General features: G+C 38.9%; 1 protein-coding gene across 5 annotated transcripts in view; it reads right to left on the bottom strand.

Moving 5' to 3' along the window:
* The window catches only part of LOC130926713 (diacylglycerol kinase beta), a 273,453-nt gene that overhangs the window by 88,979 nt on the left and 159,674 nt on the right, over positions 1-24,800 (bottom strand). For all 5 annotated transcript variants that reach the window (XR_009066272.1, XM_057851809.1, XM_057851807.1 and 2 more), the window contains one exon: positions 9,229-9,293. Coding sequence is in view for 4 of the 5 variants with exons in the window: in XM_057851809.1 (XP_057707792.1) it covers positions 9,229-9,293 (65 nt within the window). In the remaining variant the exon portion in view is untranslated. The remainder of the gene's footprint in view (positions 1-9,228; positions 9,294-24,800) is intronic.

Consider the following 24,800-nt stretch of genomic DNA (forward strand, 5'->3'; position numbering starts at 1 on the left):
CCCTTGGGAGGGGTATTTTTGATCTGCAGCCTCCTGACTGTCCGGACCCCTGGCTGGATGGACGTCCGCGCTGCTACCCCCGTCTCATCTGGCTAGATGGACCTCTTCTTGTTCCTTTACTACACTGCATATTTACGGACTGTAACTTCGCCTGCTAATTCCCATTAGCAGTCATGGTGCTTCCTGTCTATCCGTCCTGGGAGTGGATCTCTCCTGACTGTGGTATTCCCCAAGGTTTCTCATTTTCTCCCAAAGACGTTTTTGGAGTTTTTCCTTGCCGACATGGAGGGTCTGAGGATGGGGGATGCCCAGGACTTGAACTGTATTTATTCATCTTTGTTTGCTTCATTTGCTGTTTCTGATTGTGTATCATATTGCCTCTGCAAAACCCTTTGAGACAACCTTGTTGTGATTTAGGGCTATACAAATAAAATTGAATTGAATTGAATTAATACACTTCATTGAACAAAACGCAGAACCTATACCATTTGCAGCCACCACTGACAGTCATGGTTGCCCACCTTCCCATCATGCATTTGGGCGGAACGGTTAAGTCGTTACAGTATCATTTACTGAAAGCACAACAAAAATAATATTCCTATCTCTCAAAAATAATGTTCACAAAAAGAAAAGCGCTCAATGCAAAGAGAACTGGCATTCCCAACAAAAATAGCTATGCAAAATACACATAAAACTTACTCAGACTTTGGTCAAACTCTATTCAATCATTTCGTTTAGCTCAACAAATACACTAAATGGCAATATTTAGTCACAATATACAAACTATCAGAGGTCTTGTACGTCGTGAAATCAACACTCAAATGAACGTAAGGTACAATGAACCCGGAAACTACGGCGTCAGTCGAGGGGCAAAACACACTAGAAAAACTTGGCTAGATCTCTTATTAATTTACAACTCGCCTTTGACACCTTCTGTTGTATTTCAATCACTACGTAAAGACACTGTGGAAGAACGGCTGTGACGTCACCACTCGGGGACGTCAACAGTGGCGAGCTACTAGTTTATTTGTTGATTGAAAATTTTACAAAATTTATTAAAACGAAAACATTAAGAGGTGGTTTTAATATAAAATTACTATAACTTGTTCTCACATTTATCTTGTAAGAACTACAAGTCTTTTTATCCGTGGATTCCTTTAACAGAAAGAATGGTAATAATGTTAATGCCATCTTGTGGATTTATTGTTACCATAAACAAATACAGAACTTATGTACAGTAATGTCTATAGCCGTCTTGTCTTATCTTTCCATTCCAAGAATAATTTACAGAAAAATATGGCATATTGTAGAGATGGTTTGAATTGTGATTAATTACAATTAATTAATTTTTAAGCTGTGATTACCTCGATTAAAAATTTTAATCGTCTGACAGCACTATCAAATAGTTGATTTTTCACAATGCGTTAAAGACACAACTTGAGCAAACAGGCTGGAGTGACCTTAGCCTTCCGACCGAAAGTCTTTGGAAGTGTTGTCATGTGACTGTATTGTTCTGTTGATTGGCATAATGGAGTTAGTGATTATTATTGCCGTGTCTCATCGGTGAAACTGGTAGAGTCACTGTGGGCATTTCTGGCAAAAATAAAGTAAGAACCTATGGAGCTATCACTAACCACCGGTGCGTTTGGAGAATAAGACTTCAAGTCGAGCATGTGTGGATACCCACGAGTTGTCATAATGGAACACTCTTTCTCATCATTAGAGACTGAACGCACTCTCGGTGGTAACGTCAACATGATGTGCTGGGCCGCGGTGCGAGATGAAATGAAAATGTTATTTTTTTTATTTTGAACGAGAATATATAAAGCTTGTTTGTCAAAATAAATAAAATAATAAATCCATTTATAAGGTGTGAAAGAGTAGTGGCTGATAGTCTGAAAAATTCAGAACGTTAAAAAGGATTATAATTATTAGATAAGTCTGTACAAGAAAAGAAGCTCCGCTAAAAACATTATTACAAAGTATGAGTATAGGGGGAAAAAAATCCTTCTCAATTATGCAATTCACACAGCCACAATGTTGTGGAGTAGGTGTCGAGAAGGTGCTGACGTCTGATTCCCCCTAATCAGTTGATTACTTTATTTCCCAAGGCAGCGTAAATGGAAAAGAGCTAATTATGAACAAGAGGTCGATGGTCAACTTGACGGACACTAGTCCATACACATGTAGAAACACAAAATCAATAGATCAATTAAATAGAATAGAATAGAAAGCTTTTATCATTGTACAGAGCACAACAAGATTTAAAGCTTCCTCATAATGTGCACCACATAAAACTCAAAAGTGCAAAAAGGCTAATATAAAAACACAGGTTACAGTGTACACAGATTGGGAATGAAGTGAATAAGTGACTAGCTGCAATTATTGATGTAGTGGTGATATAACAAAGCGCAACAGTGCGTATATGACAATTTACAGTACTCATACATGGAGGCAGATGGCTGACCTGATGATAATGCAAATGACAGTTTTTGCATAGATATTGATGTAACAGTACACAGATGCACAGTTGGCACATTTTTTGTATGGATAGGGCCTCATATTTTATGAACCTTCAACCATAGATACAGTAAAATGGATGAAGTGAAGAAAAATACAGCACACCGGTACTTCCAGCAAATTAAGGGGCAAAACACACGGGAGGTGATGAGGGATGGCGAAATGCGAAAGCCATCACTGTTGAGCTGAAAGCCAACACCCGGGGCGCGATGCCACTGGAGCGGCAAGCAACGACAATTCTGCCTGTGCCCCATCGCTTGTCTCTGATTGGCTATAAATTTGGAGGGCATTTTAAAGCCAACAACTTCCTATGCTTGCTGCTGTCCCGGAAATCATGCCGAGAGGTATCAAAACAATGTGTTGATACGCTCCTCCAAGTTGACAAAGTTTTTTTTCTTTACAGACAAAAGGTAAAAACAAAACACACCCAAAAAAGGTTTATTCAGGCATTGATTTCACATTGTGAAAAAACTGAAAATGTACAAAATAATGCAATCCAACCAATAAGTCATGACATGAATGAGAACAAAAGCAACATTTGGACTTATTTTAGCATTGTTTTTGGTCTTGCGCATATAAATATTCATCAGAATAGTTGCCATTGACAGTGATGGACGCCCTATCCAAGCAGCCAGTGAGTTATACGTAAGCCGGTTAGCTAAATCCTTATCATGGCAACCGTCACCATTGCGGAGCTTAAATAAGACTTGAAAAATTGTGCGGGTTGAGGTAAAAAATGACACCGAGCATCTTGTATTCCAAGTAAAACAAAGTCAAAATGAATGTTGACAAAGTTATTATTTTTATTCTCAAACCTACAATTACAGATGCAAACAAAAACAGGCTCTTGACAGTACTGTAGAAAGAAACCCTATAGGCCTATATAACGTTGACAAAGTGTGGCGTATGGATGTCAATTTCCAGGTTGCCCATTGTCCTCACAATTGATTTGTCGATCAGTAAATCTGTTGCTAATTGGTTGCACTGCCAGGCTCCAGCGATAGAAATAGAACCATTTCTTATTTTCTTATATCACGTCACTGGTCTGCGTGTGCACGTATACATGCACGAGCGCGAATTTTCACGTGCACGAACGTCGCGTGTCGCTTCGCCTCAAGAGTGTTGGCGATTTTCGCCCTGTCGCGCTCATTCCATAGAAAAAGTGTTGAACGCGGGCGTCGCCTCCCTATGTGTTTTGCCTCTAATACTTGAGATTCAATAAACGGAAATAAAAACAAATTAACTTTAGCTTATTCTTTTCTGTCCGCTCATATACTGCAATGGTGACAGATACATTTTACAAGACGTCTTGTGTAACAGTTTTATGGGGTTTGTGCGTTGCTCAATGGCATTTTTGTGCAGCTTAGTTGGATAGTTGTTTGCAGTGAGATTTGAGCCATTGAACTCATTGTTTCCAAAGCCAAATGGCTATGAAGAATGCAGCTCCGCTTCCAGCACTCACGTCAAGCTGCGGGTCATTCCCCTCATGTGAACGCTTAGCTTTGTTAGATTGTGTGAAACATCCCTGGCACCTAGGCTCACATAACACACTGTCTTTTCAAACAGGCCCTGGACGGCAAGGTAATGCTGAAGGTTGAGGTTGTCTGTGTGTGCGTGGCAAAGAGGGCTGGGTCAAAGGCAATCGATCATCTTGTCACCCTCGTATATTAAAAAATGAAAGAAAATACATCTTTTCAAGTCAAACAGCTTCAAATAGGATGCAAAGTGCCAAGTCATCTCCACAATGGCACAGTTGTCGCTGTCAATCAACTATCTGTAGCTCGGCGGAGGATCATTCTCAGATGAACAATAGCCTTCAGTGTTGTCTTACTGTAAATAGTGTTGATTAGCGTGTCGCTTAAGTGTCACTTTAACGCTCTCGCTGGGGGCTCAGTGTGATGGCAGCCATTAGAAGCTCACTTGTCACTCAAATAGTTTATTAGTGTTACACTGCAAGGTTCCAGCTTCCAACATTATTATTATTATTCCAAGATAGGGGGGGAAGAGTTGTTGAAAGCTATGCATTAAGTTGTCGTGGGCTTTAAAATTGATGAGGCACAACCTCCAGCAGACGACGGGATCGCCGACATGTAGTGATGAGAGAAGTTGTAGTCATAGCTGTCAACATTCTGTTCGGTTATATTTAAAGAAATTTTCTTTCATAATATTTCATATGAGGATTCTTTAAGTGCTGCGTGCGGAAATCCTATGGGGAGTTTCCACACAAATGCATTAAAGGGATCCACGGGAGGAATGACTTGTAGTTCTTAGAAGATAAACGTTATTATGAGTTAAAACACTTTGATATTGAAACTCCTCTTGATGTTTTCGTTTTGATACAATTTGTAAAATTAGTTTAACCAGTAGGTCGCCATTGTTGTTGACGTCGTAGGCCGGTGACGTCACATGGTTACGCTGCCGGGCTTCCAGAGTATGACTCTAGCGACATAAACACGTCATCTGTTCAGCCCTTTCAATTTGAACCCGAAATGAACATTACTGAGCATGACAGCACTGTCGACACGTCATCTGTTCAGCCCTTTCAATTTGAACCCGAAATGAACATTACTGAGCATGACAGCACTGTCGATATTTCACAAAACGAGCAGCAAAAGCAAAATGAACAGGAAAGACAGGATGAGATGAGAGAGAGTAGGGAAAAAAACAGTGTTCTGACAAAATGTGCTACACCTGCGAAATATCTACAAGAGGCGAATTTGACGCCCTAAATACTACCGTGCACTTTTAGCTTGTTTTGTTTAGATGCATACAGACAGAATATACTAAAGATGCCTTAAGAAAATACTTAAAGGTAGTAATATAAAATGGGGATGGTTTACATACATTATGTGACTAATGTGGTCAACAGATCAACAATGTGCTTTAAAGCCATAAGCAGAGTTCGTTTGACTTTTGTGGGAGGGGGCACAACACATGTTGATGACCTCGGATCACACTGTCAGCAAGAAATTAACCTTACAATACATATATACATATATGTATAAATATATATATGGCGAAAAACAGGTGACTTGAAGTTCCGCACTGGGACAGCAATTTGGCCAACTTTCAAAATTGTCTGATATGCATGTGTGATATCTCATTGGAAAGCTTAAAATCTCAATTTTCTGGTGGAAGAAACTTTTTGAACAGGAGGGCATTTTTGAAAACAAAATTAAACCCCTAAACCCTAATTGGAGGTGAGAGCATGAGAGAGCATAATTAAAGACGCCATGATTTTGACGAGATATTATTGCGTACTTACCTTGATTCGATCCAAAAACTCCATGTAGCATGTATCACTGAGTGTCAAGAGATAGCTGTGAATGGCCACAGCAGGATTTTATGGTTGAAACATGGTAGTATAACAAGGGTCGCGATGCAGAAATCGCAGACCTTAAGGGGTGGTCGAGATTTTCTTTTTCATATATTAACCCTATTAAACGTTGTTTTTCAATTTTCCTTTGTTTGGATCGATTATTTATCATCTAACATATCGGAGAAAATGTGACAGTAACAAAAACAAAAAAAACAATTAAGCGATAGTTACGAGGTAGATATCCTTGACTTTTTTGCAGACACCATTTTTTAAATTGTGACGTAATCTGTTTAAAAGTTTAGAATATGCGAGTGAATACTTTTTTTAAAGTCGTTTTTTTTTTAAATGAAATATTAGACTTCAATTAATAATTCTAAGCTAAAGATAACAGACATTTTGAATAATAAATATAATTAATTACCTTCGTTTTATGGCTGTGTTGAAACAAAAGCAGTTATGCGACGTCTGTAAACGGGGGTTTCCAGGGAAAAACGGACAGATTAAAAATAGTTTGGGGGCTTAATGCGCCATTAATCTGCTATGGAAGCATATAAACATATTGTTCTATCAAAACAACAGTTCTTTTGGCTTAAAATACAGCTGTTTATTTTAAAGAGGAGTGCAAGAGCAGAAACTGCTTTTTCAGTCTTGTCTGTGTTCTTCGTCATATATATGTACAGACTGTATATGTATCAGTGGTATGAAAAAGTATCTCAACCTTTAGGAAATTCTCATATTTCTGCATGAAGACTTCACAATGGTTTCAGAAAAATAAAATACACATTCTGGAGTCAATGTCCAGATTTGAACCACATTGAGATGCTGTGTGTGTGCCAGACATCCCAGGAATCTGACTGAACTACAGCAGTTTTGTAGAGAAGAATGGGCCAAGATTAATCCTGTTCGATGTGCCAGACTGATCTGCAGCTACAGGAAGCGTCTGGTTGAAGTTGTTGCTGCCAAAGGGGGAGAGGGGGGGCACAAAATATTAAATGTGATGGTTCACTGACCTATTTTCCTCCACTATCATTGTTTGCATACTATCATCATTAAAATATGAAAACCTATAAATATTTGGGTGGTTTTAGTTAAAGCAGACACAGTTTTTTTCATTTGTGTGATTTTGACAAAGATCAGATCACATTTGATGGTGATTTTATGCAGAAATGTAAGAAATTCCTAAAAAAATCAAACACATTTTAATACCACTGTATGCCGACAGTTAGTGTTAGCAGTGACACTGCTAACACTAACTAAATTCCTAACAGATTGACTCAAACTCTTCCCTTGGCTAACGCTAGAAGACAATCTGATGTTCTTTATATATTTTAAAGAGCAGAAGCAAACTGCAGTCAAGCCAGTGTACATTTGTGTTCCCGTGGTCAAATGAGTGGATTTTAAAATTAGCGCACCCTTGTAATCCAAGCATTACGCCAAATGCATTCTGACCGGACGGCAAAGCATTTGACTTCCGTGTGCTCGCATTGTTCCCAATTCTTAAAACTCTCAACACTATAAAATGTATAACGCCACCATTGTCATCATTTAAAAATGAAATAAAGTCGCTTGATCTTAAAACCGCTCCATCTACATGTATGTTATGTGCGCTGTCATGTCAGCACAATATGATACGACTCCTCTGAGCAACGTGTCGTTTTAGTAGAAGGTAAGTTACAGACTAGAGTTTTCATTTTTGTGGCGCTGTAAATCCACAAATCTGAATAAGCCCAGGCCAAGGTTGGTGAATCTTAGTAGTGGACCTCTCTGCCTAGTCCCCTAATCAAAACTATGTATTTTTACTGTACCAATATTTGGAAAAATGAAGTAAAAGTCCTGCATGTGAACTTTAACCAGGTTACAGTTCTCATGTTTGTAATACTGTAGATCCATAGTTTTGAATATGTTCTGGCCATGGTTGGTGAATATTAGTAGTACACCTGATGATGTTGCCTATTTCAGTTGTCCAGTATGAAAGGGGCTTCTCTGCTTAGAATGGGATTAGAAGTTTTCAAAAGAAGCAGCCTGGCAGTATTTACTATAGATGACCTAATCAGGATCACTCTGGAGGGGCCAAGCCAAGAGGATCGATGAATTTAGCCACGAGTGCTAGGCGACTTTACTTTAGGAAATGGGACAATGATGTTGTCTTTAGATACCAATATACTGCAAGTGGATATTATTTGTGCACTATATATAAGATATATATAAAAAACTGTGCTCCTATTTTTTTTCTGTGCTCCAAAATTTTTCATTTTGCGATTACCTGTGCTCCTGACGAAAAAGCTTAGCATATAGAGTTGCAGCGTACAGAGTTTTGTATTGGACTTCATTGGATTTTTTGTTGTGCTACTGTATATAGTGTGTCACAGATCAATTTTCAGATTCAGATGGGCAGGCAGCATACATGAAAAATAAGGGTATAGCCCCCTCCTCCCTATGATCTATGAATTTAATTCAATATATGAATTTAAAATGAAGACATTGCCGGTAAAATGTTGTATATAAAAGTTGAAAAGCAATAAAACAAAAAACAAAAATGAATGAAATGAACAAAAAACTATTTTTTATAATGGGATCAAAATTATTTTTCAAACAGATCATGTGATTAGCACCTAGAGACAGTCATTTGCTTTCCTTAGCCCCAAAAAAACCCCACACTCAGGACAGAAAAGGCAAGATGGATATACGTAATTTTTTCAAACCTAAGCTTTCAAAAGCGACATCTACTACTGAGCGAAAACCAAGAATTGAAGATGTGGACCATGAAACGCCAGAGAGCACCGCCAAAATGGTGAGCGGAGTTTCAGTTTGCCCAACTAAAGACGTTAATTGTACAACAGAGCCACCGCCGGGTGTACCATATTCTATGGGCGACGATCTTGGCTAAAAGTATACCTTTCATAAGCAGCCAGATTTAGAAATCCCCTAAAAAAATAGGGAAAACAAAAAAAGGCTCATTTTCAATGTGTTATTGCAAATGTTCCTGGCTGGAATATTCAGTCAAAACAGATGCAGTGTCTATTTCTCCACTAGGTAAGACAGAAAAATGTGCGCGCTGACACTTGCACGAACACAACCACACACAGTTTGGATACCTGTATGTACGAGCATGGGCTGAGCTACTATCGGAGCATATATGTTGTAAGTTAATTTTATTGCTGACCCTGCGTTTCTGGGTCATCAACATTTTTGCCTCCCCTGCCACAAAAGTCCAATTCCGCCAATGGCAGGCATCCATTGCTTTTTGTTGATTGGCTCACATTTCCAGATTAAAAGTGTGAGGACAATAAAACATGTCAGTTATACATATGAATCTACACTGCTAACTAAATCGCTCGCAACAAAGTAGCCGTTTAGCCAATAAGAGGAGTAAATGCTCATCTCCGAACCTGCTGTTGAACTTCTCCGGGTGTTTCTCCCTCATCAGGTGGAAGCGATGGGCAATGGAGGCATCCTGTGACAGAAACAGCATAAAACCCTTTACAATAAACAATGCCAAATGTGTTTTGAGCATTAATTTCTAATGAATGAATAAACAGTTCATTGATATAAATCTCAACTTTACAGATGATTTTTTTGGAGAGTGCTGTAGAAAAGAAATATACTGTGAACACAGCTAAAAAAAAAATAAAAAAATCGGACATAATATGTCAAACATGACATAGCCATTAGTCCCTGGAGGGAACTGTAACTCATGATTCTTTTACAGTAGGTCTTGAGTGTGTGCTGTGTTTTTAAAATGTTTTGGTTTAATTAGACAACAGTGGCCTATACTACGAAGCCGGTTTTCTGGCTTAGCAGGGTAACTTCAAGAGTAACTTTATCACGTGCGACGTAAGTTCGCAGCTATGCGAGACTACGAAAGGTGGATATGTTGGAACCGAGAAGTGTTGCCATGGCAACACACGCCACACGCCAAACCTGGTCGTGTCAGAGTTAGATCTTGCTTAACATCAGGATTCCAATTAACCACGCTCTATTTAAACAGCACTCCTCCGCGGACGTGTCCTCCTGACAATGACAGCGTACTTGGACGACCCATACGACATTGGCGCGCGGATTGTGAGGGGCTCTCTCCGGAGGGCACGGGTATTTCGGGACCGCCATAATCCGCTGGCGTACCCGGAAGATGTTCTCCATGAAAGATATAGATTTTCAGCTGAGGGAATTCTTTACCTGTGCCAACTGATCTAGGCAGACGTCACTAATGTAACCCGCCGAGTCAGGCCCTCACAACCGCGCAGATTGTGTGTGCCTGTCCGGGCGCTCTTTCGCCAGGGACAATATATGTATTCCATCGGTGATGCTGAACATCTGCGTAAGAGCACTGTATGCCGTGCGATTCGGAGTGGGGTATGGAAACGCTTCAAATTGATGCATTTATAATAAGCATAGAAATATGTAGACTATTTAAACATTGAGAAAACTTGCGTTTTTTTCTGCCAACTCGAGGAGATTAAATTAAATGTCAAATCCACTGATAGGACAGACGCACAAATATAAAAGATATAAATGTTTATTGAATATGCATCTTACGTTCTTGTTTAACTGTGAAAAGTCGTTACAAAAGACGGGCTTTTATTTATGCAACAACGCATGGCATCCCCGCATTTCCTTCTTCTCCTGAGTCCTCACAAATATAACATAATTTTTGGGGGGGGGGCGGGGGGGGGGTTGTCGGGCTCGGGCCTGCAAATCAAGTTTATTGATCGGACTCGGGTCGGGTCGGGCTGGATTTTTTAGGCCCAAACTAAAAAAAAGAGCATACGTATTCGTACAGTCAAGGGGACTAAACATACAATCATCCTGTTTCGTGTGGTGATACGTGACAATTATTTCTTACTGTTAATGTACCAAATCTTATTTTATTGTCCTGACAGCAGGCTTTATTTCTTTTCATGGACATAAGTAAACTGGCATATTGACGCATTCACAAATCACACGATCTGTAAATTCGCTGTCAACAGACCCGTTGCGCTCTACTCGCCGAAGCGGTGTTGGATTTCGCGGTGAGGGTGGATTTTAATTCCTCATAATTCCGCATGATCATTGCGCATTCCTCCTCCGTGAAGTAAGGTGCCCGTGCCATCGTCACAAGTAGTGTTTGACTCTGGTCACCGCCCCCTTTTATGTGAACGCGCAGTAACTCTGACTGGGTTGACACAGGTTCGACTAATCAACCTCATAATCAGCGTCGTAGCACCGATTGACCACAAACTAGACAACCAGGTTTTGTCAACTCCGGTTACCCGATGGTAAACTGGATTACTTCTGGGGAGGTTGAACTCGGTTCGTAGTATAGGCCACAGGTCAAGCTTGAGCAGAAGCCAGTATGTGTGTATTTGTGAGTGTGTTTTCGAAGACAAGTAGCAACCATTAAGTTATAAGGCAAACAGAGGCGGAAATAGTATGTAACGAGCAAAAATTCGATAGTGTCAAACATGTCAAATCGTGTTACCCACAGCCTTTTTCTTTGTACTGTACAATGACATCATATGTTGCTTCTCTCAAGTGTCTGAGAAGAAGATAAGTTAATTTCCTTCAAGTGCATCCTCACGCACAAGGCCAATGTCTATTGGTATAATGGGTTATATAGGTTAGAAGCGTCTCTTCTGTCTTGTCTTTCTTGTAACTTTCTTTACTTTTCTTACTACTATCACATGTGGCTTTAATGAAACATATAGACTCTCAAATCATTTCATTAGGTACACCTACAGGATTGAATGAAGTGGATGAGAAAGTTTTTGTTCTAACGATATACATGTTATGGAGCTTTTAAACAGCAGAGGTGTACAACTGTACTGTAATGAACAAGAGGTACAAAAAAAGAATTCAAACCAAAAACGCATATTAATTGCAAATATTCACGACCATTGATTGAAAATAAAAAGCTTTTTTTCAGGAGCGCTGGAAGTCACTTACAGCAGGGGGGTGCTGAGGATCTTATTTTGTTTTCCCCCATCCAAAAACGGCTGTTTTGATGCAAATTTGTCATGCTCCCGTTTTTACCCCATACAAGGCGTGCACAATGGCAGGACATGCATGCTGGATAGTTTACGTACTACTGCTACTACAAAGACAGCGTTCTAGTTCATCTACAGTGTGTGTTGGAGTTTTTGTTTTGGAAATAAATGCGGCGGAGTCATAGACTTCACTATCAGTTGACGGGACACGGGGCTCGGGGCCGATCCATAGGGGGCCTATTTAAAAAAAAAATCAATATTTTCAAAACCAAAGCCACTAACGACCTAAAACCAAAACAGGCCCCTCCCTTAGGCATATATCCATGAGCAGCAGCATCAAAAAATTCACAGTCGTTCCATGATAAAATCCTGATTTATTATTTTTATATTTTTATAAGTATAACAAAACTTAAAATGGCTATAAAATTCTCAGATTTTATGCTAGATGCACAAAAATCGCCAAATGCAGAGATAATGACCTATATTTTCAGGATCAATAGCAATATTTAATATATAATATAAGTTTTTGCCAGAAATAGCAACTTCATTTTTTTTAATTTTTTTTTTGGACAAAATCCAACATGGCGGCTGTCACAAAACAAAGAGCTTTTTAAGTTGAAAATTCTTGTAAATAAATGCTTAAAACGCGCAATTTCTATAGATATGAAAGCAAAAGAGCCTAGATTCTTGGTTAAAAGCAAAAAATGGGCAGTTATCATTCATTTTACGTAAATATTTCAAGCCAAAGTTACCCAACTTTTATCTATTGATTTATTTACAACTTTTCAAAGTGAATTCTACTATTTAGTATGATAATTACCTTGAATCCTCAACACTCCTGCCGGCTTGTATGCAGTAAAACCTTAATCCAGTTTCCACCTAAATCCGGCATTAGAACGCAGCGTGTGTATGAGTTTATCACAAAGAAAGCCAACTCATCATTCTGCCTGGCTCGGCGCCCGACGGGAAGGCGTAGCGCAATGTCTGTGGGAGCTATCTTGTCAACGGATAGTGGAGTCAAACGTGATGCAAAGCCTCGCAGCTAGACGCCGCAATGACACGCTAACACTTTTGAAAACTAAAAGGTCCAATAAGCCTCGGTTAAACACCCCCTTTTCACAACACCCAAATAAATTGTACACAAATAGCAAACAGTGCCTAGCCCAGCACGGAAGCAGCTCAACAGCAACAAGAAACAATAATAATCATCCCACAATGCAAGCTTTTCTAAGTACGCCACGGTCTACAACTTTTCCTTGCTGATCACTATTATAAACTATCATAATCATCTTCATTTTTTACCTCTAATCAAATTTTAGAAAATTCCACTGTTTTTGTAAAGACAAATGGCTAATTCGTTTTTGCATATTGGTAACGCCTCCTCTGTCAAGAGTTAATCTTTCCATTCCAACTGCACATTATCCAACGTGACCTGGTAGCATTCAAGCTGTCAGGTGGTGACCATGTTATTAATGTTACAAAAAAAAAAAACTTTTTCAACATATACAGTATATTTAATCCCCAAAGTTAAATACGCGATTGTTTCACAACAACAAAAAAAGAATCTACCAAAACACTTTATTCCCCACAAAACCAGGGGGTGCTGCAGCACACTCAGCAACCCACTTCCTACACCACCGCTTTTTGTTTTGACTGAAAGAAACCGGACAAGTTATAACAGCATCGTAATCAGAATGCCGGATAAGATTGGCAATCCCCATTTTAAAAAACAGATGTCGCTATACATTACTTGAACTTCCATACCTAATGTTTTGGTCAAATGGAGTTTAAACATGCAGACTGACACATCTTCGGGATACTTAGAACTAAAAAAAATTAATTTGATATGTACTTCCTCCTTGATTCTGAAACTAGCAAAAAAAAAAAAATATGGATAATGTATTGCTTTTATAGCCATCCATTTTCTATGCTAGTTGTTCCGCATCGATATGCGGAACCCAAAGAAAAACTGCATAGAGTGAAGGAGAAAAAAATTGACATGGGAAAGTCACTGTCAAAATTTAAACCATGACTTCTTAGTACTATAGACAAGTTTTTTGAGCAAAATATGGGCGGCGCCTTCTTGGAAAATGTCTGCTCCGAGCTTCCGGTTTGGAAAAAACGTCATTAGTTGCGGTTGAAGTAAGCAGTTGTTCACAAAGTTAAAACTGCAAAATTAAAGCAGAGGAACTCACGGAATATCCCAAAATGGATACAGCACGACGTAGATGAGATTGGACAAAGTTATAACAACCTGTCAGACTGTGTTGACGTGAGGTGTAGATTGATACGCCAGCCACTTGAGTGACCGAAATGAGGTGAAATGACAAATTACTGTGTATTACATTTCCCTAATGCAGAAGGGCTGACACGGATTTTGTTGTTAAAAGGAAATACTAGAAGCTATGTACTGTACATATAAACAAAAATAGTATGTCACTCTTTTTTTATTGCAGATATTGATTGCAATAAAACATTTGGACAACATGATTCCATTTCTTGTTTTATTTAAAACGATTGGTGCATGTGCAAAACAGGTCAATCGATCACAATTTATAAAATTGTTCGAAAAATATTAACGAAGGTTGAGCAAACAAGGAATGTTATCAGATAGCAGAGCTTAAGGGTGCCAAATTTTCACCCAACATTACGAGACCCTCAGCGGCATTTAGATGGGCTTTCTCCTGTTGTCTTCAGTAATTCCAACTCGAATAGCATCTGTTAAAGTTGCTGCAGGTAAAAAGCTCGTAGTTGGATTTCGGGATCGAGCTGACGATTCGCCACGAGGCGAGTGACTGTCTGTCCCAGCCCCCGGGAGTCGAGCCTTCCATCATCGAAGTAGAACGCATGTAGTCTCGATATATGTCCATCAATGTACAATTAAAGGTGTCTTCCCTTGCCTAACAGCGTTTTCCAGCTGTAAACAAACAAACAAAAAACTTGTAATGCTTGCATTTACGTTGCGTTGACTTAATTGTACCATCTACACGTACTGATTAGCAACAGGCTAGCAGCAGATACAGTAGCTGTAGTAAATAATATTAAACATCATCATAATTACAATCATCATCGTAATAACAATATCAAAGGCAACAAGTCGTTTCATGCGCAAGATTTTTGCTTTAGTATTTTTTGAGCACCGGACATGAAAATGCAGGGATAGGAGGAACATACCTTCCATAACACCAGCGACAAAATGATTACAAAAACACCCGGTCTTTGTGGTGGCACGACCTTGGTTCCACATCTGCCTTCACGAACATGTTGTCCTCTCCTGTCGTAATGATGGCAGATGGATGTGGTATTTCCAAATAGTCTTTTTTAAGGGATTTTGATGAGTAATGTTACTGAAGCTCTTCTGTTATTTTGGATGGAGAAATTCTAAAACGGAAGTTGCGAGCAGACATAAGGAAGTAAAGCGGAAGTATCTCGGAGGCTTCTCTATATAGCAGATGTGCTAACTTCTTGGTCAACCACGCTACCTAACCTTATGCGTACATACACTATAAATAAACACGCACACACACACACAAAAATCTTAGGGATGCACCGATTTATATACGATATTCTTGGCCGAAAGTGAAAATGAGAGGATCGAGGCCCGGAAACCAAAACCAATTATTTTTCAAAAAGTTCAAAATTTTTAAAAATGTTATTCATTTATCATTATTGATTATTTAGCACACAAGAAAATCTATGCAGTGCACAAAAAAAAATTCAACAGAAACTTATTGTAGCGTAACTAGGACTACTGTCGGCGCTGCAGTCATGGTCAGCGCGACACTCCTATTGGTGCGTTTGATACGGCTACGCAACGCTCCCATTGGAGAGTTACTACACCATGATTGAATATAGTTGTGAGGTGCGTGACCCGTGTGGGTTCAGTTCAGAGAAAATTGAAGAGTGAAAAGTGAGCTGGTGACAGAATTTAATCCACATAGGCTGCCCAATGTCACCAATAACTTTTATGAATATCAGGATCTTGGCACCCAAACCACATTTCGACTGAAAATATTAAGCCACCAAATATTCAGTGCCTCTGTAATTTATTGTCAGTCTAACAGCTCACAGGCTTTGACTTTCTAGCTTTATAATCACGGTGGCAAAAGCAAAGCAAATGCTTGAAACAAGATTAGCGTAAAAGAGCCAATGGTGTAATCTTCACTGAACCATGGACAAATTAACAAGGAAGTGAGAAACATCTGGACAAAAAAACTAGTAGCTTGAGAGACCGCTTGGATTGCACAAGGACCGTGACTGAATAGAACAGGTGGAGACCTAAACCTGACAGGGTGACAAGACATAGGGAAACGTGCCATCTGAAAAGAAATCAAATACTGCACTCAAAAGTCCACCATCACAGATCATGACATTTACTCTGGCAATTGCTGACTAAATAAGATACTTGCTAACACTATATTTGACAGTGCATTCTTAAGACTATCATAAAACCTTCATAATTATGACATGACACTGTCATGAGCATGAATGAATGCTTATGACACATGTCAGTAAATGTCATCAGGCAAATTATGTCACTTTTTAATGGATGTAAAAGATGCGGACTGGACATAAATGGAGTTAGTAATATAATTTGCCGGATGAAACTTAATGACATCTGTCATAAGCATTCATGAATGCTCATGACAGTGTCATATCAGACTTAAGAGTCTTGTAAAAGGTTGTGCATTGATGCTTTAAGTATCCTGTCTTCTTGTGATAACAAAGGGGTGGCGTGGCTCAGTGGTAGAGTAGTTGTCCCCCAACCCAGAGGTTGTGGGTTCGATTCTTCGCCCTGATGAACTCGCCTAAGTATCCTTGAGCAAGATACTGAACCCCATGTTGCTCCTGGTGCTGCGTCACCAGTAGGTGAATAGTGAGATAGTGTAAAGCGCTTTGAGCGCCTTGAAAGGTGGAAAAGCGCTATATAAGTATAACACCATTTACCAGTATAACACCAACAATATGGATTCTATTGGAGGGCTGCAAAATGCCAACTTCAGTGTGGCTTGACAGACACTGATGTGCTGATCTGACCACATCAGCAGATTTCATGTCTTAAAATAGAACCGTCAGAGCCGCTTTAATTGTCAGAGAACTTGAAACCCACCGAGCGACGGGACATCATGAGCAATCTGATTGACCGAGAGGACACTGGGAATATGGGGATATTTTTTTTGCAGTGTCTCACAACACGCGAGACACAACTGCAAGGTGACTGCAATGTCAAAAATGAAGCCCAACTGTAAAAACAGCAGAATTGAGGGATTGGGAGAAGAGCATCGTGAGACCCCAAGGGTACATGAAAACATGTTTTTTGTAACTCATTTGGGACAAGGACAATACAAAACTTTCCAAAACATAACAGGCTGTCATATAGGAAAAAAACTTAAATATTCAATATTGCCTCCGGTCGCTTCTACCATAAAATGTGTTTTGATCGTAAAGTTGTTGTAATAGAAAGAATAAAAGACAAAGCCACATAACCCCCAAGATAGAAACATTTTCTAGACAGTGAGCACGGACACATCCTCAAAATTAGTGTTGACTAAAACAAGTATTAGAAGCACTCACCTACGTTTGGAAAAGAATTTTGAAAAACAATTTGACTTTATCACAGGCATACTGTAATTAATATTTTAAAGTCACATTTCCAGAAAGGCTAGACATTAGGGACCGAGGGGTGGGTGTAGAGTATTGGTGTTTTTGTTTTTTTGTTTTTATTGGGATTGATAATGGTGGTCACAAGTAAACAATTTATTAACTAGATTTTTTTTTAACCACAAGTTCCCTGAGCGAAAATTGGTCAGCGCCATCTTTGACATTTTCTGCTCCGGTCTTCCGGTTTAGACAGAACACAATGAATTGCAGTTTGTTAGAAGTGTTTTGCATACAGTTAACATTTATGCTTTCCTTATAATAGTCAGTCACCAGATAGGATAACTTCTATCTAGTCAGCCTTTCCTTTGTCCTAGCCCATGTGGCCCCCATGTAGTCTATGTATTCTATTCTATGTTCTATGTTACTTTCCTGACCCCTCCCATCCTATTGTTTGCACCTGAATAAATAAGGTTGCTATCACAGCAGCTAGAAGAGCAGCTACCAACCTCCACAAAAACTACATCGACTTCCTGCGTGTTCTTTTTAGCCAAGCTAGGTGTATATAAACCTAGCTTCAAATCTAACATTTTTTTGGTCCTATCGAGCCGGGACGCAACATATCTGGACGACGCCAGCCAGCAAGATTTATCACCATCAAGTTTCAATTTTTTACTTAGGTGAGGAGATTTTTCTGGTTTGTTGGCGTTCGAGGATTGACGTGTTTCCGAAGTACAGCAAAAGAACAAGCGGGAGGTAGGTTTAGCTTTTGTTTTATGGATGTGTGTGTGAAAGAGGTGAAATTCCTTCGAGCGGTAACTCGTAAAAGCGTACTAAAATAGGTTTTGCAATGGTTTCCTTCGAGTGGCGACTCATAAAAACTAGGACGGTTTGTGTAATCGTTGAGAGCGGTAACTCTCAGAAACTAGGTTTGGTATCTCTTGAGAAGTTATTTAGAAATTACCAGGTTTTGTACTTGTGTATAAAAGCCTTTCCTAGGGTCTCATAAGGACTTGGAAGAATACCTGAAGGACTTTTGTCTTATAGGGGGTTTGACTAGGTTTGTTATTCCTTGAGAACAGGTTTTTTACGGGTGTATAACAGCCTTTCCAGGGTCGCATTAGGACTTGGAAAAATACCTAAAGGACGTTTGTCTTATAAGGGGTTTGGTACACTGGGTTTGGTATTCGATCCTTGAGAAGTTACTCAAAAAGCACTAGGTTTTATGCAGGGGTATAAAAGCCTTTTCAAAATTCTCTCAGAATTTGAATAAATACCCGAACGACGGTTGGTCTAATAGGTGTGAATGAGAACTTGTGGTTGGTTTAAATGGTTTCACAGTGTGTGTGTTGCTGAGTGTGTGGTTGCTGCTTACATGTGTTCTTCTAATGTGTTGGGTTGCTTACGTTATGGCGGTTGAAGCAGAAAACGTTTTAAACTGCAAAATCAAACCAGAAGAACCCACGGAATCTCCAAAAATTGATTCAGCACGACATAGATAAAAGTTAGGGATTTTCTGTGCCCAACTCCTGGAAGTGCCCATATATACGCTTGGAAATTGAATGTTTTGAACGGCGTCCAGCTTCAAATCGCCAGTGTGGATCGACATTGCCATACGCCTTAAATCGAAATCAGCAGCAGATTAAACTTAAATTAAAACTCAATTAACAGCTTTAACCCTTAATGATCCAACTAAAAGATTGCTTGTTTATTCTTATCACTACATTGATCATTCGGGGACAAAATTCTACCAATGTGTGCAGCCTGTGTTAACATGGGGTGTAGATTGATGCGTCGGCCACTTGAGTGACCAGTATGAGGCAAAATTACAAATAATATTACAGTTGCCAAATGAAAAAGGGCTGACACGGATTTTGTTGTTACAAGAAAATACTATAAGGTCATTTTTATCTGGTTACATATTGTTGCGGTATTATGAGCTCGTCGCACATATATGAACACAAAAGTATGTCATTCTTTTTCTGTTGTTGCTGATATTGATCGCAATAAATTTTTTGGACAACAATATTCCATTTCTTGTTTTATTTTTTTTAAAAAAAAGTGTGAATGTGCAAAACAGGTCAATAAATCACAATTTATATAATTATTAGGAAAATATTAACATAGGTGGAGCACGAACCGAGCCTTCCAGTATCAAGCTAGAATGCACGTAGTCTCGATATACGTATGTCCATCAACGTAAGTGTTGTTTTGAGGTACATCAAGTTGTCAACCCTACCTAACAGCATGTTCCACCTGTAATAAACGAACAACAAACGTGTAACACTTGAATTAATGCATTTAGTGCAAAAAGCCCCTGTGTGACTTGTAGTATATGTGTGTTTATTTTCCATTTCTTTGTCGTTGAAGCTAATGGAAAGCTAATGATGTCTCACCTGTGACGCAACACACATAATTGTAGTCAAACTGAACATAATTGTACCTGTTACTGCTTTGTGGTGGCACTGTCTTGGTTCCACATCTACCTTCATGAACACAAATTCCCATATTCATGTATTAGGACACATTCAACTGGATGCTTCGGAGCTTGATTGCGTTTCCATCCACTGCCATTAAATCAATAAAATACATAACCATTTTGGTTGTGGCGACTCTTAGCCATTTCTTCATGTTGTCCACCTGTGTCGTGATGATGGCAGATAGATGTGGCATTTCCAAAATGTCTTTTTTGAGGGATTTTGATGAGTAATGCCACTCTATCTCCACTGTTGTTTTGATTAGAGAAAGTGTATGTGTCGATAAGTTGCAAAGCATTATAAGGCTCACCGTCAATAAACGGGCTTATTTCATACATAAGGAGCACCTGATTACAAAGTGCATTAATGCATAAATGTACTGCAATTGCCACTTTATCTTGAAAGACTGTAATTATTGTTTATTGTATTGATTATTTATTTCATTGTTTTGTGCATGGGATTGAGGAATGTGTGTCCTGAGCACTTTGTTGGAGCAGTATAATAAATAGTTATGCTCCACCAAAATCAGTTCGAGGTCATTAACAAAAATGTATATGGAAAGCATACTGTCAATTTGAGAAAATGGAGGACTTTAAGTGCACCTTATATTGAAATATATATTTTTTTAGATGTGACCGAAAATTTAGCGGCGAAAACTTTTGGCCGAAAATAGCTAAAATTGCATTTTCGGATATCAGTTAAAGACCGAAAGTTTACCACTGAATAGTGAGAAGAACCGTAGTCTTCTTGTGATGACACTATCAAAGCCAATATGGCAGCGGTTTGGAAGTATTTTGAGGTATCAGAGAAATATATAAATTATTAAATGAAGGGAAATAAATTTGCTTCATTGCTGCTACACACTCATTCTGAAATTGCTTTCCATTGATGTCTCGCGTCACATAGAGTACAGTGCATTTGAGCTCGTGAGTGAGTAGTTTGGAGTTTAATGAAGTGAGCAGTATACAAATAAAGTAGTATTTAAATGCATACATGTTCAATAATTTCATGGCACGACCACTTCATCTTTTTGTCACATTTTTTCTGCTACTTCCACACCCCATTTGCCAGTTCCCCGGCCGGGAGCGACTTCACTCGGCTTCATCACCGGTAGGACTCGGCTCACTCGCCTGGCTCTCGATCCAAGTCCACTTTTAGCACAAGAAAACAGCGAATCTTATTTTAAGGAGTGCGAAAGATTGTAATAGCCTTGTAAAGAACTTTACTGGTTTCGGCAAGAACGGAATAGTTTTTTGTTGTTGTTGTGAACTACAGTTCCACACAAACGTCTATTGACATCTCATGTAGCTTAGCCACTGGAGGCGTGAGACCCATTTTTCGAGTGTCCCAAACTTCCAAGAAAGCGCATTTATCAAGGTTTCATCGGTCATGAGGTCCACTGAACAGTATGCTATGACGACGCCGTCACCTCTGCTGTAGGAGTTTGCCACAAAATGCTCAGTGCCGCCGGGAACACGCCCTCCCAAGGGATTCAGAATCGGCACCTTTCAAACAAAATTTCTCAAGCCTCAGGGGTCGTAGAACATTTTGATTCTGAAAAAAATATTTAAAAAAAAAAAAAAAAAAAAGGGCCAAGGTAAAGGGACAACAAGTAGGTTGACTACTGCTATCGCTACATGGGTAGCCAGAGACTGTAGACCCAATAACATAGTCGAAGACGAGGATCTTGAAAATCTCATCCAGATAGCCACGGGTGACCCATCATACAGAACACCTTCACGGGCAACTCCTGTCCACTACAGTGGTTGGTATGCACACAGTGGCGCCCACAGTAAGCTGTCCCACCTTGCAAAAAAGTATCTAGCCACACTTGCCACAACCGTTCCTTGCAAGACACTGTTTTCTTTGGCAGGGCACATTGTTCAAAAGAAAGGGTCTGCTCTGTTATCTGAAAATGTCAACAAGCTAGTTTGCCTGAGCAGTTGGTTAAAAAAAAAAAAAAAAAAATAGAGCATGACTGGCTAACTTAAGCAGTGTTTCTAAACACTTTTACACACAGTTTAGTGTAATGTTTTTCAGTTAAGTGTTTCAGCTTTCAGGACTTTTAGTGTAAAACTGCAAATGCTGCATTAATTTTGTGTGAAGTGTTCAATTTAACAGACAAGTTGTTTACACATTTTTTGAAACACTAGTTATTGTTACTGTATTGTGCTTGTCTGGTCTTTAAGTTGGCGGTTACTTTTGGGTAATATGTCAAACGGTACTTGAGCCACATTGTTAGTCTGAGGCACTTTAATCTGTTTAAGTCCTTTGCTGTATAATACAGACAATTTATTTTATTTATTTTATTTTATATGAGTTCAGTGGTTAAATAGAATTTGAAACTCTATTTGGCTAAGTATTAATTCATTCATACATCATACATTTCATCTTAAAATAAATTTTAAGTCTTTTTTTTTTCTTTTTTTTTCCTGAACAGCAACTTTATTCATCCCGAGGGAAATGTGATTAATCATGATTAATTACAAAGTTGACGTATGATTAACTAGATTAATGTTTTTTAATCATTTGACAGCACTAATATATTTACACATATATATACAGTGCCTTGCAAAAGTATTCGGCCCCCTTGAACCTTGCAACCTTTCGCCACATTTCAGGCTTCAAACATAAAGATATAAAATTTTAATTTTTTGTCAAGAATCAACAACAAGTGGGACACAATCGTGAAGTGGAACAACATTTATTGGATAATTTAAACTTTTTTAACAAATAAAAAACTGAAAAGTGGGGCGTGCAATATTATTCGGCCCCCTTGCGTTAATACTTTTTAGCGCCACCTTTTGCTCCAATTACAGCTGCAAGTCGCTTGGGGTATGTTTCTATCAGTTTTGCACATCGAGAGACTGACATTCTTGCCCATTCTTCCTTGCAAAACAGCTCGAGCTCAGTGAGGTTGGATGGAGAGTGTTTGTGAACAGCAGTCTTCAGCTCTTTCCACAGATTCTCGATTGGATTCAGGTCTGGACTTTGACTTGGCCATTCTAACACCTGGATACGTTTATTTTTTAACCATTCCATTGTAGATTTGGCTTTATGTTTTGGATCATTGTCCTGTTGGAAGATAAATCTCCGTCCCAGTCTCAGGTCTTGTGCAGATACCAACAGGTTTTCTTCTAGAATGTTCGTGTATTTGGCTGCATCCATCTTCCCGTCAATTTTAACCATCTTCCCTGTCCCTGCTGAAGAAAAGCAGGCCCAAACCATGATGCTGCCACCACCATGTTTGACAGTGGGGATGGTGTGTTCAGGGTGATGAGCTGTGTTGCTTTTACGCCAAACATATCGTTTTGCATTGTAGCCAAAAAGTTCAATTTTGGTTTCATCTGACCAGAGCACCTTCTTCCACATGTTTGGTGTGTCTCCCAGGTGGCTTGTGGCAAACTTTAAACGAGACTTTTTATGGATATCTTTGAGAAATGGCTTTCTTCTTGCCACTCTTCCATAAAGGCCAGATTTGTGCAGTGTACGACTGATTGTTGTCCTATGGACAGACTCTCCCACCTCAGCTGTAGATCTCTGCAGTTCATCCAGAGTGATCATGGGCCTCTTTGCTGCATCTCTGATCAGTTTTCTCCTTGTTTGAGAAGAAAGTTTGGACGGCCGGCCGGGTCTTGGTAGATTTGCAGTGGTCTGATGCTCCTTCCATTTCAATATGATGATGGCTTGCACAGTGCTCCTTGAGATGTTTAAAGCTTGGGAAATCTTTTTGTATCCAAATCCGGCTTTAAACTTCTCCACAACAGTATCTCGGACCTGCCTGGTGTGTTCCTTGGTTTTCATAATGCTCTCTGCACTTTAAACAGAACCCTGAGACTATCACAGAGCAGGTGCATTTATACGGAGACTTGATTACACACAGGTGGATTCTATTTATCATCATCGGTCATTTAGGACAACATTGGATCATTCAGAGATCCTCACTGAACTTTTGGAGTGAGTTTGCTGCACTGAAAGTAAAGGGGCCGAATAATATTGCACGCCCCACTTTTCAGTTTTTTATTTGTTAAAAAAGTTTAAATTATCCAATAAATGTTGTTGCACTTCACGATTGTGTCCCACTTGTTGTTGATTCTTGACAAAAAAATTAAATTTCATATCTTTATGCTTGAAGCCTGAAATGTGGCGAAAGGTTGCAAGATTCAAGGGGGCCGAATACTTTTGCAAGGCACTGTATATATATATATATATATATATATATATATATATATATATATATATATATATATATATATATATATTAGGGCTGCAGCTATCGAATATTTTAGTAATCGAGTAATCGACTGAAAATTCTATCGATTAATCGAGTAATCGGATAAAACAAATATATTTTTAGGTGAAGAGCAATTATACATATACATGAGAAAACAAGACATTTCATCTAATCTTGAACCATTTTCAGTCAATCAATGTCTTTATTTTCGATGTATATTGTTGAAAACAGCCAACAATTGCATCTCAGGTGTAACTAGAATAAAAAAAAAAGACTAATTCACTGCTTTCACTCAAAAAACTTTTAGATCTTATTAATATATATATATATCTTACCTAAAAATGCCGTTACGCTTGATAACACACATCACTTAAAAGTTAGGATTTTTTCCCCACGTGTTTCAATTGAATTTCTCTTTGTGTCAAGCCATTTTTAAGTTCTAGTTAAGTTTTAAGTTAGTCTAAACTGTAAGTCCTGATAGGATTTTGAGTTTTTGCAGTGTTCAAAATAAATGTATGATACAGGCTGTATTGGAGCACATTAGGGACCAGTGCTACTTGGTGTTTTATCCAGCAATGACTACTGAGCTAAAATTGATAGTTAGCATGATTAAGTTTTTATTTTACACCCTCATCACTCCACAATGCTATGTTATGTTAAAGCCTGTATGTAAGACACGTTAGCCACGC

Source organism: Corythoichthys intestinalis, chromosome 12 (assembly GCF_030265065.1).
Source record: "Corythoichthys intestinalis isolate RoL2023-P3 chromosome 12, ASM3026506v1, whole genome shotgun sequence".
Lineage (NCBI taxonomy): Eukaryota > Metazoa > Chordata > Actinopteri > Syngnathiformes > Syngnathidae > Corythoichthys > Corythoichthys intestinalis.